This window comes from Patagioenas fasciata, chromosome 26, assembly GCF_037038585.1.
Source record: "Patagioenas fasciata isolate bPatFas1 chromosome 26, bPatFas1.hap1, whole genome shotgun sequence".
NCBI lineage: Eukaryota > Metazoa > Chordata > Aves > Columbiformes > Columbidae > Patagioenas > Patagioenas fasciata.
The window spans coordinates 6,609,569-6,622,019 of record NC_092545.1 but is presented as its reverse complement, the minus strand read 5'-3'; the positions used below and the strand labels follow the sequence as shown (position 1 = coordinate 6,622,019).

At 46.8% G+C, this 12,451-nt stretch overlaps 1 protein-coding gene and 1 long non-coding RNA gene across 4 annotated transcripts in view; one reads left to right on the top strand and one right to left on the bottom strand.

Moving 5' to 3' along the window:
* LOC139825661 (uncharacterized) overlaps positions 1–4,653 on the top strand; it is a 63,546-nt gene extending 58,893 nt beyond the window's left edge. Inside the window, exon 4 of the long non-coding RNA XR_011735876.1 lies at positions 4,579–4,653. This is a non-coding gene — a long non-coding RNA (uncharacterized lncRNA). The remainder of the gene's footprint in view (positions 1–4,578) is intronic.
* The window catches only part of UNC5D (unc-5 netrin receptor D), a 207,374-nt gene that overhangs the window by 10,615 nt on the left and 184,308 nt on the right, over positions 1–12,451 (bottom strand). For all 3 annotated transcript variants that reach the window (XM_071799429.1, XM_065856725.2, XM_065856726.2), the window contains 6 exons: positions 12,270–12,434; positions 8,857–8,961; positions 7,014–7,391; positions 6,136–6,220; positions 3,360–3,528; positions 1,884–2,111 (listed from right to left, as the gene is read on the bottom strand). In XM_071799429.1, the coding sequence (XP_071655530.1) occupies positions 1,884–2,111; positions 3,360–3,528; positions 6,136–6,220; positions 7,014–7,391; positions 8,857–8,961; positions 12,270–12,434 (1,130 nt within the window). The remainder of the gene's footprint in view (positions 1–1,883; positions 2,112–3,359; positions 3,529–6,135; positions 6,221–7,013; positions 7,392–8,856; positions 8,962–12,269; positions 12,435–12,451) is intronic.

Genomic DNA, 12,451 nt, shown 5'->3' with positions numbered 1-12,451 from the left:
TAGACTCTCCTCTGTTCCGGGATAACACAACTAACCTCGGTATTTTAATTAAGCTTTTGAATAGAAAAACCTCCTACAGGTTGTGTCTGATATCCCTCAAACACCTGACACACAAAAAGCTCAGCGAGACATTTACTCAATACAAAATACAAAGGACTTGGTTCTGTTATCTTTGGAGAGACAAGACGCACTGGGAAGTGCACAAGGGGTAAAGCACCTGTTTGAAAAGGTGAGTTCAGTTTTCATACGGGGACAAAGTGAAACCTCGAGGACCTTTGTGTCTCATACAGGACTGAACTGTAAAGGGTTATCAGTGTCAAATAAGGCTTGGTAAGCGCAACCGCTGTACTGTATCCAAGAAAAAAACATCTGTATTTTCCATGTTTACCGCTTAATATCTACACTTAGCGTGAAGCTGATGCAGCGTGCTTCTAAGGGCAGTATAATTTCATAATACACAGTTGTCTCATCATGTACAAACACCCTGTCCCAATTCCTGTGAGTGCGGAAAACTGGTAATTATTCTGCTAACAATTTTCTACAGGAAAGCAACAAGTATCTTTGGAGTCTTATTTATTTTAATGCACATTAAGAAGAAAAAATAAGCCAGTCTCCTTCATTCTTTTGCTGAATGTTGCAATAATTTGAGAGACAGGATGGTGCAGTCAAATGGGGCTGCTCTGCCTTCTGTGGGGCTTTTTAATTCAATGTAGTGAAGGTAAAACTGAGCATGAATGAACCTGAAAGGGCCGGTACCGTGCTGTGTGGAGCAGCAGGACAAAAATAAATGGTTGCTCTGAATAAGATTAATCTCATTTCCCTCTCGTGGGCCTCTTTGATGGTTGTGTTGTACCATTTTGTGGGAGATTCTTTCTCTGTATTTAAAGGTTCTGAAGATTTTTGTACATTTTCATAAACCTGCTGCACAGCACTAAATGCACAGAGGCATCGACCCCCAGAGGCGGAGCTGCCGAAGGCGGCAGACAGCGCGCGTCTGTGTTACCGAGGGAGGGATGTGGGCCTCTGAATTTCAGGCAGGCTCATCCAGGACCACAGCGGTGGCCATGGATTGTGGAAGTGTTACAGAGGCCATTGTCACAAAGCCATTGTAAGTCTTTAACAATCCTTCCAGTGGCTTTGCTTTTGTTAGAAGCACGTAGCCATTAGTGTGTGCTTCATTAAGATCCATGTTCCTGTCCTCTACAATAGGAAAAGGAAGCAAAAATCCATCTGTCACAACTGTCTTCATTTCAGTTCCCAAAAGAAAACCATTTTGTTAAAGCTTCCGAGCTTATCAAGGCTGCAAAAGCCAGTGAATTCCATTGCTTTGTCTTGGAATGCCATGTAGAAAATTGATGCTAATTTTAATTGGCACCTGAGGATTGTTTTGTGTTTGTATTTTTTTTAAGGGGAAATGCATGATTCTAATTTAAGTTTTGTTTAAAAAGATGGTGAGGTAGTATCTTTCTTCTTGCTCACATCATAAAAAGGAGAGGAAATCCTTTACTGACTAATAACAGTATAAGGGTAATGAGTGTGATACTTTACATCAAATGCTAGAGCCCTGAGCCCAGCCTAACCCTGCTGACCGTCAGCCACGGGATTTGGGGTTGGTCCCCGTGTGGGCACAGTGAGTCTCCATCTGCCAGCAAAAGATGGGCAGTCTGGCTGTTCTAAAGCTCTCGCGGTGTAAATCCACAAGTGAAACAACAGTGCAGAGTGAAGGGTCTTAGAATAAGCCATGCAGCAGTGGCATAAACATACACAATATTGTCATTCGAGTTCTAGACTATTGCTGTAGCCCAGGGACCATCCCCAGGAGTACGTGGTAGTATTCTACAGAAAAATAACCAAAACCAAACTAACAAAGTGAAAGCATTTACCTGAAATGCACAAGGCGTGTTATCCATACAATATACTCTCAGATTGTAATCCAGAGAATTGCAAGACAGGCAGCCAAAAACCGCGACTTTCAGCTGTCGAACGGCACAGTCAGAGATGGGTTCTCCAATAAGAGCATAAGTTCCAAAGCTGTTTAAGAGAATGTGACAGGCATAAGGATCCAACAGGCAGTAGCAAGAAGTAGTTTCCTCTTCCACAGACATCACTTCCTGCAAAATGAAATTCAGGTTTAAAAAAGAAATAAAATAATAAAACCAATAGGCCTTGACAATAGGAGTCATGACATTATTTGTTTATTTTCAATCAACTGGGGTGTAAAGTGTTCCCGAGCGCCACTCTGCACCCTCTGTGCTCATGGTGGCCTCAGGGAATGGAGAAGTTACACCACCTACATGAGCACATCTCCCAGTCTTAGCAATGGGCCCTATGGAAGTGTGTTGTGCAGAGTTCAGTGTATACAGCATAGAATAAGGATGATGATGGACAAGCAATTTTAACTTCTTTTATTTTTCAAGTGCTCTTGACTTTCTAGCTAATTTTTTCCTCAATGCCACATTAAGAAATTACCTTGAGGATTAAAGTCAATAGGCAAACCTTGAACAATAGTTGGCATTTGACTTCCTTTCAGAACACCCATTACAGTCACGTTTACCTTCACCAAAGAACCCCCTATCCCACTCTTTTCCCTTTCCTGCTCAGTTCTGCATTACAGCAGCATTGGGTGAGGTGTGTGAGCACCTACAGGCTGGTGATGCACTCATTAATTGCAGGGTGTCTGTAACCAACACCGACAGGCAAACTAAGCTGAACTTGAAATGACAGGCACAAATGGTGAAATGCCCATGTCATGAATGCCCAAAGCTTAATTTCCCCAGTAAATCAAGATTAGAAAATACATGTTCAACTAAAAAAGCACAATATTTCATTTAGTGTACGCTAATCCTTCAGAGGTTACGAGCACAGGGTGATCACTGAATGTCCACTAAAATGACATGTGCAAAGAGACAAGATTTTTAAAACGGGAAGATCCTTCGAGATTTAAAAAACCCCAAACATGAAGTGTGTATTTTTAACCAGTTCCTTAACTTCCTTCATGTCCTGATACATTCCTGCTTGGATATAATGATCTGTTCTGACGGGAGTCTCTGTGGGACCTATGATCCATCAAAACAACGTTCTACAAATAAGTGGCTGCTGGCTCCGTTATGAAATTATCTGAGATAACAAAGACTTTCTCGTGTCACATGGGCTGTATCATAAAGTTCACCCTTTTTGGCACGTCCTGGTAAACTAGTTGAAAACAGTTCAGCTGCTTCTTAACGCAAAATCTTTTCTTATGATTACTATTGTTATTGTTTCTTTAAGGTGTCTGATTCTATCACTTACACAAACTTTGACCTCCGCCTACATGAATCAGATCAAGGACGTTTCCATCGTTAGCAAACGTCTCAGCGTACCTCCCATTTCCCTTGCTGCGTCCTCCTCTTGAGGTGGATGCTCCAGTGCTGGGGGTCGGGGTGCGCGCAGTGCGGGATGGTGAGGGCGCAGGGGCTGCGCACGCCCAGCTCGGCGGGGCCGCACGTCACGGCGGGGCCCAGCAGCACGGCGGGGCCGTCCGGCTGCAGGCTGCGGGGACAGAGCCGGTCACAGTCACACAACGGCACACTTTACAGTAGTTCAGTTAAAATCTAAGCCTCCTGGGTTTGTTAAGAACTAGTTTCTCTTTTAGTGAATTTGCCTGTCAGCTAAAGCTTCATATGAGCTGTGTTTTCCTGAAAGCCAGATCCGCGTTTTGGTAGACATAGCAATGGTAGGCGAGGTCATTGCTAAGAATGGATGCCCATCTCGCTAGAGGGGCAGCGAGAAACAGGTGACCAAAACCTGACCAACTGAGTATAACATCCCATTCACATGATACTTCATAGAAAAGTGGGAGATCACGAGGATCTCGTCCCTTTTCCCTATGGAGGAGGGGACCTTGCGAGTCGTCCCTGCAAACTGAGGCCAGTGACAGACTGAATCCAGCTCCGCTTGGCTGCAGAGTCCAGTCCAGGACTTTGGGTGCCGGCCCCACATCTGCCGGAGCAATTGCCGGGACTTTTAACATTGAGTTTGTATATTCTGTATTATTTTCTCTATTCTTATTAGCAGCATTGGTAAAACATTAATTTTTCCAACTCTCTCCTCTCTGTCCTTCTCTCCCTCCCCATCTCCTGTCCTTGGTGGGAAGGGGGGGAGGGGGCTAACAACACATCTGCCATGGTTTTATTGTCACCCCACAATCAAAACCTGGCCACCAGGTAACCTCATCTGTTACAGAAGAGGATAAGCAAACCAATTACTGTGCTGATTTTCACATAGAAGCAGTAGCTGGAGATGAAACAAAACTATTAAACCACGCTACTTGTTGGCTGGTCAGTTTAGGATTCTGATCTTGAAAATACATTTCAATTTGCTTGAACCAAATACAACACTAAAATCACTCCATGCAAGCAAGCCTGGCTTTATGCACCAGCTGGTAGCATTACCATCTAATTTTGCCTTCAAAGACTGTCATCAACAATATTTTCACGGTAGCGAAGATAAAACAAATTATGGTTTAAAAAACACAGTCTCATAAATTTTTCCAGATTGAGTGTGATCTCGCTGGTCTGAAAACACATTTCTGTTCTGCAGAAAGAACAAGCTTTGTAGCTTCGAGCAGCCACCAGGGACAGCACTTATTTGCTGAGATGTAGAGCTCTGCAGAGCAGGTGAGTGCACGGGGGCTCCGGTCCCGGCAGCGGGACAGGCTGGGATGGCCCCGCACCGGCTTTGCTGGGTCTCTCTGTGCTCCTCCATACACACAAACACATCGGGGACAAATCCTGAACTGCCCCAGGAACTCGGTTCCCCATGTATCAGTGCAGCCTCCAGCTGCTGGCAGAGCGGTGTGTTCCACCCAGCTCATTCAGACTCATCGATCTTGCCCCAACGTGAAGAAAAATACAGGAGTCTGATGGAAAAAATAAACGTTTGCTTTTGTCTGAACAGAATTTCACTTCATAGAAAAAGGAAGGAAAAAGTCTCCCTGTGATAGTCCTGGGTCTGATTTGCTGCCTCTGCTTCTGCCCACTAAAAGGAGAACAGTAGGCAAAGTTTGCTGCTTGTTTTTAATTAACCTATTTTAATGCATTTCTGCAGAACCCTTGCAGATAAAACAGCTGGGGTTTTCTGCCTTCCTTTGACGTATCTTAATCTTGCATTGAAAGCGATCAAAAACCTGTGGCGGCAGATGGGGCTGGGATATCAAAGTTTTCACACAGGAGTTCAGAGCAGAAAGAAAAAAGATCTCACTACAAGACCTGAAAAATATTCTTAGTCCATTTCAGTTCTTAAAGGAAGATGCCAGCAATCATTTGGCTCTACATTACTGTAAGCAAATATTTCCTGTGTATGCAGTTATTTTCCCCTTTCTGCGTCTCCTCAGATATACCCACCAGTTTTTCGGTGCTTTTACCTGGATGTATATTTAGGGTGAAGGAGAAAAGAGAAATAACTGCTGCGAGGAGCTGTCTCCAGCTGCACAAACCTGCCCTTGCTGAGCGCTTCTGAACCTGCCCTGCACGCGCGCTCAGCGTGGGGCCTCACCAGGGAACCCTCTTCACCTGAGACCAGCGCCTACCCCTAAATCCATCAGCCACAGTGGACACCACAGAGCATTCACTTTGCTCTGTTTGGAATGTAAATTATGAAAGAGTAGTTTGAGAAGCTAAGAAAGTTAGTGAAGAACTAACTTCTTTTTGCAAAAATCTTGCTTGGGGTGCTCGCTGCAGCTTGTGGGATCCATGTGAAAATCCAGTGAATTTTAACCTGTTGTCTGCACATCATGAGAGTCTTTGGACCCAAAGGGTCTATGAGAAGTAATTAAAGAAAGCAGCTGTGCTGTTTGTAGACTAGCGTGACATAATTCTGCAAATCAAAGCTGATCAAACCATCGACTCCGGGTTCAGCACGCATACATCAATCTCCTTGCGGCATCCCATCCCTTAACAGTATTTCAGTCATTCCAATTGATTTCAGAAGCATCGCACAACAGTCGTTGTTGCCGTCATTGCGACGGATGCAGCCAATGTCACAGCAGCGTGGTCAGCCCGGGAAGGCGCCGCCGAGCGACTCCTTGCGGCGGCGTTGACAAGAAACCCATTACATGAGACACATTCTGCATGTGTGTGGGGTTGATGATGTTCTTACCTGGACTCCTTTTGAGTGACGGCCAGGTAGATTTCCCACGAGCTCTCTTCAGGAATCGCTCCATGCGGGATCAATAAACTGACTCCTACGAAAGAGCAAAGGCAGAACGTAACCTTTGGGAAAGACACGGGATGTGAACAGCAACACACAGCTGGCCTCTGATGTACAAGACCTAGAAAGGCCAGAGCGGCTCCTCCGAAATAGCGGTTCTGACTACGACATTACCCAGTGAAAGGAGAATACATCATTCTCAGTGCAGGAAGACTATACGTTGCATACGCCAAATGCAGAACCTCAGCTAAGTAGCAACATGATTGCACTAGAATTTACAATTGGTTAGCAAATTTGATCTGACATAAGCAGGCAGAACCAGTCCATAAAGTGCTAGCGGACCATTCGTGGGGAGCAGAGCGACTCTGCAGAGCCGTGGGCTTGTTGGGTGCTGCAGCGACAGCGCAGCCCGGCAGCGCTCGCGCACTCGGATGTCGATGCACGCAGATCCTGCTTTGAATCTGACCCCATTACACAAGATGCTGATCTAACATCGACCTCCTTCCTGGGAGCCCTTCCTTTGGATCAGGATAAAGTAAGCACCGGCTTTCATTAACATGACTTTCATGCTGAGGACACCAAGAGCGGCAGTAATTTATAACAGTTCAGACAGGCACAATGCCTCTCTGCTCCTCAGCCCAAGCTTTGTTCTGATCAGTCATCTCCTGTGTGGGCGACATGTTCTACTTCCCAAAATTTGCATTAAGGGAGCCTCTACTTTTCTTTCTTTCCTTTTTATTTTTTTTTTAATTTAGTCACAGAACATCAGGCAAAGTAAGTTTAATCTAAGTTATTTTATATGCTTTTAATAGGAAGGATCTACCCACCTGTGTTTGGAACCACTAAACGTCCACCCAGGTGTCCAAAGAGAGCCGCTGTTCTCAGCTCGCTTCTTGTAGAAATAGAAGACAGGTTCTGGATATACGCAGCCTTGTTTCTAGCCTGTATCGTACCAAAAGCTCGGTTGTTGCCATGAGGAAACGTCCCAGCATGAGCCTTCCCGTGGAACTCAGCCCTCTCCGTCACCCCCAGGGACACCATGAAGGAGCTCTGGACCTTGACCTTGATGTCGGGCAGGGGCTTGAAGAGGGAGGACTCGGTCATCAGCTCCTTGTCCATGGGGTCCTGCAGGCAGATGGGGCCGCTGTACGTCCTGCTGCCCATCAGCTCCGGCTGCAGCGACGGGTTCAGCAGCAGCGAGTTCCCTGGGGACGGAGCACACGGGAGTTCGTGACCGCAGCGGTGGCTTCAATCAGACACCTCTGTCCGACCCCTGCGCCTTTGCCTTTCCCACTTGTTCTTCCTGAGCGCACAATCACTAAGGCGATGTTAAAGCACAGAGGGAACGATGCGATAGATCTAACAGGTACTTGGTCACTGGTTTTTCCACACTTCAGGCAGCTCCAGAGTGAGTGAATCCAAGAAAGAACTTACTCGGTTTGGATTCAGCTTTGCGTGCATGCCTTTCTGCTTTCCTCTTTTTACAAAAATTAAAACCCATTGGCTGAAAACACATGTTCCCACTTTTCTGTAAGCTGCTGAGTTTACAAATGCTCTTATCTAAAAACCCCACAGACAAAGAACACAAAGTAGCTGAAACTGATCTGGCAGCGTCCTGGCAGCAGAGAAATTTGCACACCCATCTTCCAGAGGTCTAGAACTGACGGGTTTTAAACATCAAGTCAAACAAACTTCCCCAGGGTCAAAACAAGAGTTTCACACCAAACTGAGCAACAACAAAAAAGACACCATTTGAGACAGTCTAATTAAAGGCCTGGATTTGTAAAAGGATGAGTAAACAGCCTTCAGACATCCTTGTCTACCAAGCCCTTTTCCCAGTTTCTTGCAATTTCTGCCTGGTGAGGAATGGCCCCCAGAACATAAAGTAACTGTAAAACCAAGGGAAAAAGCAAAGCAAAGACAAAAAAGAACCACCCAGAGCACCAAATCCCAAGAAACCACCACAAACACCCTGAGACATATTTCACCTTGCCAAAGAGAGAGGAGACACTTCCACCCACGGAGGTCAGTACGGAATTAAACAGACGTACTGCTGGAAGGTACTCACCACTTGTACTTCTCCCCACCATCCAAAGGAAATAATATTCCAGAAAACATCTGAGTGCTGGTTTTACTAAAAGTAAATATTTCTTCCATGTTTTTTTTATTGGTGGCTTTCTGGAGTTTGACTTTTTTTTTAAATCAACATATTTACACACCTTTATTTCCCACAGACCTTGAATGTGGATGTTTGGGAAAATACTTAGAGTTGGGTTTCTCCAACCAACAGTAACAGACTGATCACTTCTACTGGAGTTAGAAGAGCTCTAACTGAGTAGGAGGAGCTGCGGTCGTGCGCTCTGAGGTGGCTCTGGTTGGGTTTGGCTAAGTCACGCGTGTCAGCGCAGAAGCTCGTGAGGGTATTTCTGAAGCGCTCAGAGCATTTGTCCAAGTTGCCGTGACAGGTGAGGAGCAGAGGCAGTGCCAGTTGTGACCAGCAGCTCCGTCCCTGCCTGCGGGCACCGAGCACCCGCTCCGTGTCTGTGGGCAGGAGGAGCTCTGGAGAGAAAACGAAATCACAGCGCTAACCTTGTCTGACTGTTTTAAAATTAAAGGTCTGGAAGGCTCCCATCAGTGCAGCTGAATCAACCACGTCCCCGCCGTACTCACTCTGACTCCGCCTGTACAGGGTGACGCCGACCACCAGCACGGCCACGGCGATGACGGCGGCTCCCAGGCCCGAGTACAGCGCGATGTCACTGCCCGTCTCGATATCTGCGGGGACAAAGAGCGGGCTCCCAGTCAGCAACGCGAGGGAAAACCGGGTGGCCCAGAGCAAAGGGGATCAGATGAGGCCACAGCACATGGCCGGGAGGTGAAGCCTGAGACGTGACCGCACAGATCGCGGGACAGGACTGATCTGCGTGAGCTGTAGTGCGAGAAGGAGCAGCCCACCCACTCCCAGCTCCCAGAGGGGCCGAGCGGATCCCACACATCTTCCTGGATCCCTGCAACCATCGTCAAGTCTTTAAGAACACGTTGGAAACCCAACCTTCCCCCTGATCACGCCCAAGCATTCAGCTTACAATCAGGTTTAATGAGACTTCATACTCTCACAGCAGAGAAGAATTCATTGCTTTGAAAGAATGAATCCAAACGAAACCTGCAGTATTATGTAATTGAATTATCCAGTCCTGCTATTCCAGATCTTGTGGGATTTGGGACCACGTACCATGAAATTAAATTACTTGGCAAGTACACTTAGTGGGTCCTTAGATAGTTCCGTAATGCCAAATTCCAGATTAGAGGAAGAGATAATCACATATTCACCCCATACATCATCCGTTATCCTATGTGCGGTGCTGCTCTCGGGTGAGAAGCACTTGGTCCAGAAAGTGCAGTCATTTCTAAACGTGACAGCGACAGAAAATAAGTAGGAAACCCAGAATATCCAGTACCAGTAAATAAACTGCCATGGGCAGAAATCGAGTGGGGAGATAAATTCAGGATTTAATAAACAGCCAATTGCTGAAATTAATTAGTTTTGGGAGGAGGCTTCTGTTGTGTTTTTCTGCAGAAAGTCAGATAGCTCTATTTTAGTTGAATTTTTGAAACCGAACATGAAACTTCAGACCCTGGAGATGAAAGAACTGAGCGCCTATGGGCAGCACCAGAAAAGCTCTTTTCCTGGCTCCCCAGTTTCTCACACGGACCCTGTCTGCAAGGACCAGCACGAGCAGCGAGCACACGGCGCTGAACAAACTAAAGAAAACATTTATATCCAGGCAATTACTGCTTAATGAACTGCGTCCTCCCAGCCGGAGCGGGCCGGGGCTCCGGTGCAGCACTGGGTTTTTCTGCATTGCCGTTCCAGGATACATGTTTGTGGTAATTGTAGCCTATATTTCACTCCACCTCCTGACACTGTTACACAACATTTATTGAAAGCACATTTGATGGTAATGAAGTTTCTATTAACTATGATTAAGTTTCATAAAGCACCTGAAGATAATTTAAGATGTGCGGGAGCAGAAAATGAAACATTTGGTTTAGTACATTAGGAAATGTAATTGATTAAATTATCTCATTTACAGTAAGTGCTTTCCAGGAGCAACGCGGGGCGCACGTTCCCCATCCCCACCAGCCTGGGGCGATGGGCAGACGCGTGCGCTCCGGTCCCGCCGGGCCCGGGGAGCCGGGCCGGAGCAGCCGGGAGCTCCGGTGGCACCACAGGGTGGGTCCCAGTTCCCATCAGGGACTTCGCATCCGTGATGACTCGTGGAGTCTTAAACCAAGATCCCGTCTCACCGAATCGCAGTGAGCCGTGTTATACGTCTCTAACCCCGCCAATATAAGAAATCCTCTAGTTCTCCTATGGGTCTTATATGCTAAAATCAGTGCTGTTAAGATTTCTCTGGGCAGCACTCGGTATCACGGGCGAGTGAAAAGGGAAACTAAATCATCTGTGATTTACCATGCATTAGGAAAAACACGTTTGTGGTTCATCTGCCTATGGCCTACTTGTTTGTTTCTGGTTTGGGCACTGGGAAAAGTGATCAATAGCTTCTGAAGTTATAAAAAATCACTTTAAAGCAAATAGATAAAAGTGAAAGAAAGAACTCTACAAAACCCTCTCTTTTATTAAGCAAAGAAAAAGCTTTTGCTTCTGCAAAACAGAGAGAAACCCACCATGGGGAAGTTTACTACCAAGAGTAGTGGTGGGGAATCAAAACAAGAGAACCAATGTGCAAGAGACTGGGGGGTTATCACAGGCACCTGGAGTGAGAGGGACCTTCGCATTCGGACCGAGTCCAGCTCTGTTTTTCTCCCAACATAACCCCAGAGCAGACCCTGTTTTATCGCCATCTCGTTTACCAGCACCAAATCTGAACATCCGTGCAAAGGATTAGAGGGTTTTCTGCCAGTTCAGAATCAGGCTTATGCTTTCCTGGCATCTTATGTTCTCTCCCTTACTTACATTGAAGTTCGTATTTGTTAACCAAAGAAATGTTTCATTTCTATTTTTGCCTCACGAAAGGAACGGAGTTAACAAGCTGTGCCTGATAAATAACCTCCAAGAGATTCGTTTTCTGCAGCACAGTCCTGCGTTGCCTTCACGGTTCCCCACGGGATGCAGAGCAGAGCAGGAAAGCCACACATTGGAAGAAGAACAGGGGGGAAAGATGTTAAAAAATAGGGTAATTGCATCAATTCCTGTTAGCTGAAAAAGCAATTACTGTCCTAAAAATAATTTGACACAAGCAGCTACATACCACACGACCCGTGAAGGAGTAACAGATGAAAGAAACAAGACACTCCATATTTCAGACTCTTGGGATGCAGCTGGGACTGGGTTTGGGCCCCATGCACCTCCCTTCCACACGGACGGGAGTCCTGACGCACGCTGCGGGACGTTTGCTCCCACAAAACACCTGGAGATCAGCGTCACGGCAAGGAAAAATTAAAATTCTTCTGAAAAGGCGAGGATTAAATCCAGTGCTGGTTCAATTGATTCTAACTTGTTGGGGCATTTTTCTTTTGTTCCTGCAGTGCCATCAGTCAATCAGTCACATCATTTAGCGGTTCATTAATAGGAATATTCTTTGCAGCAGCGGCTGTACAAACATGAAGGAAAGGGGCAGCGCCTGACCGTAAGTACCCAGGGCAGCCCCCAAACGGAGCTGCAAACACAGCACCAGCATTTGCACTTCTGTGGTATCTGAGGAGGACTTGGCTGATATTAAAGTGGTAACTCACCACTGGGCAGGGCCATTCTGACACCGGCCTGTAGCTGCTGTCTGGTGAACTCCAGAGAGGCTACAGACGGAGAAATTAACAGCTGGAGAAGGCACCAACAAAACCCGAGTGACCCCCTGTGACACAGAGTCTGCACCTGAGACCCCTGTGCTATGAGACCCAAGGAGCCGCGGTGGTTTCCCCCATGGGGTTAAGCCATCGCCATCAAGTGAAACGTTCGAGTTCTACTGACATGGGTGCGTGGCGGGTTTGCCGCATCGCCTGGATTACAGTACACGTTTTAGGCCATACCTCCTACACCCGATTCAGTAGCGAGCGTTACTCACCTTGAATGCAAAGCCCCTCGGTGCAGTTCTCGGACTCCTGGCTCAGCCCCTCGCAGAACTTGCCGCCGTTGCGGGGCGGGGGCGCCGCGCACTCGCGGACCCGCAGGTGCTCGCACTCGGGGCTGCACACGGACCACTCGCTCCACACCTCCCAGCTGCCGTCCACTGCGCGGGAGAAGAAA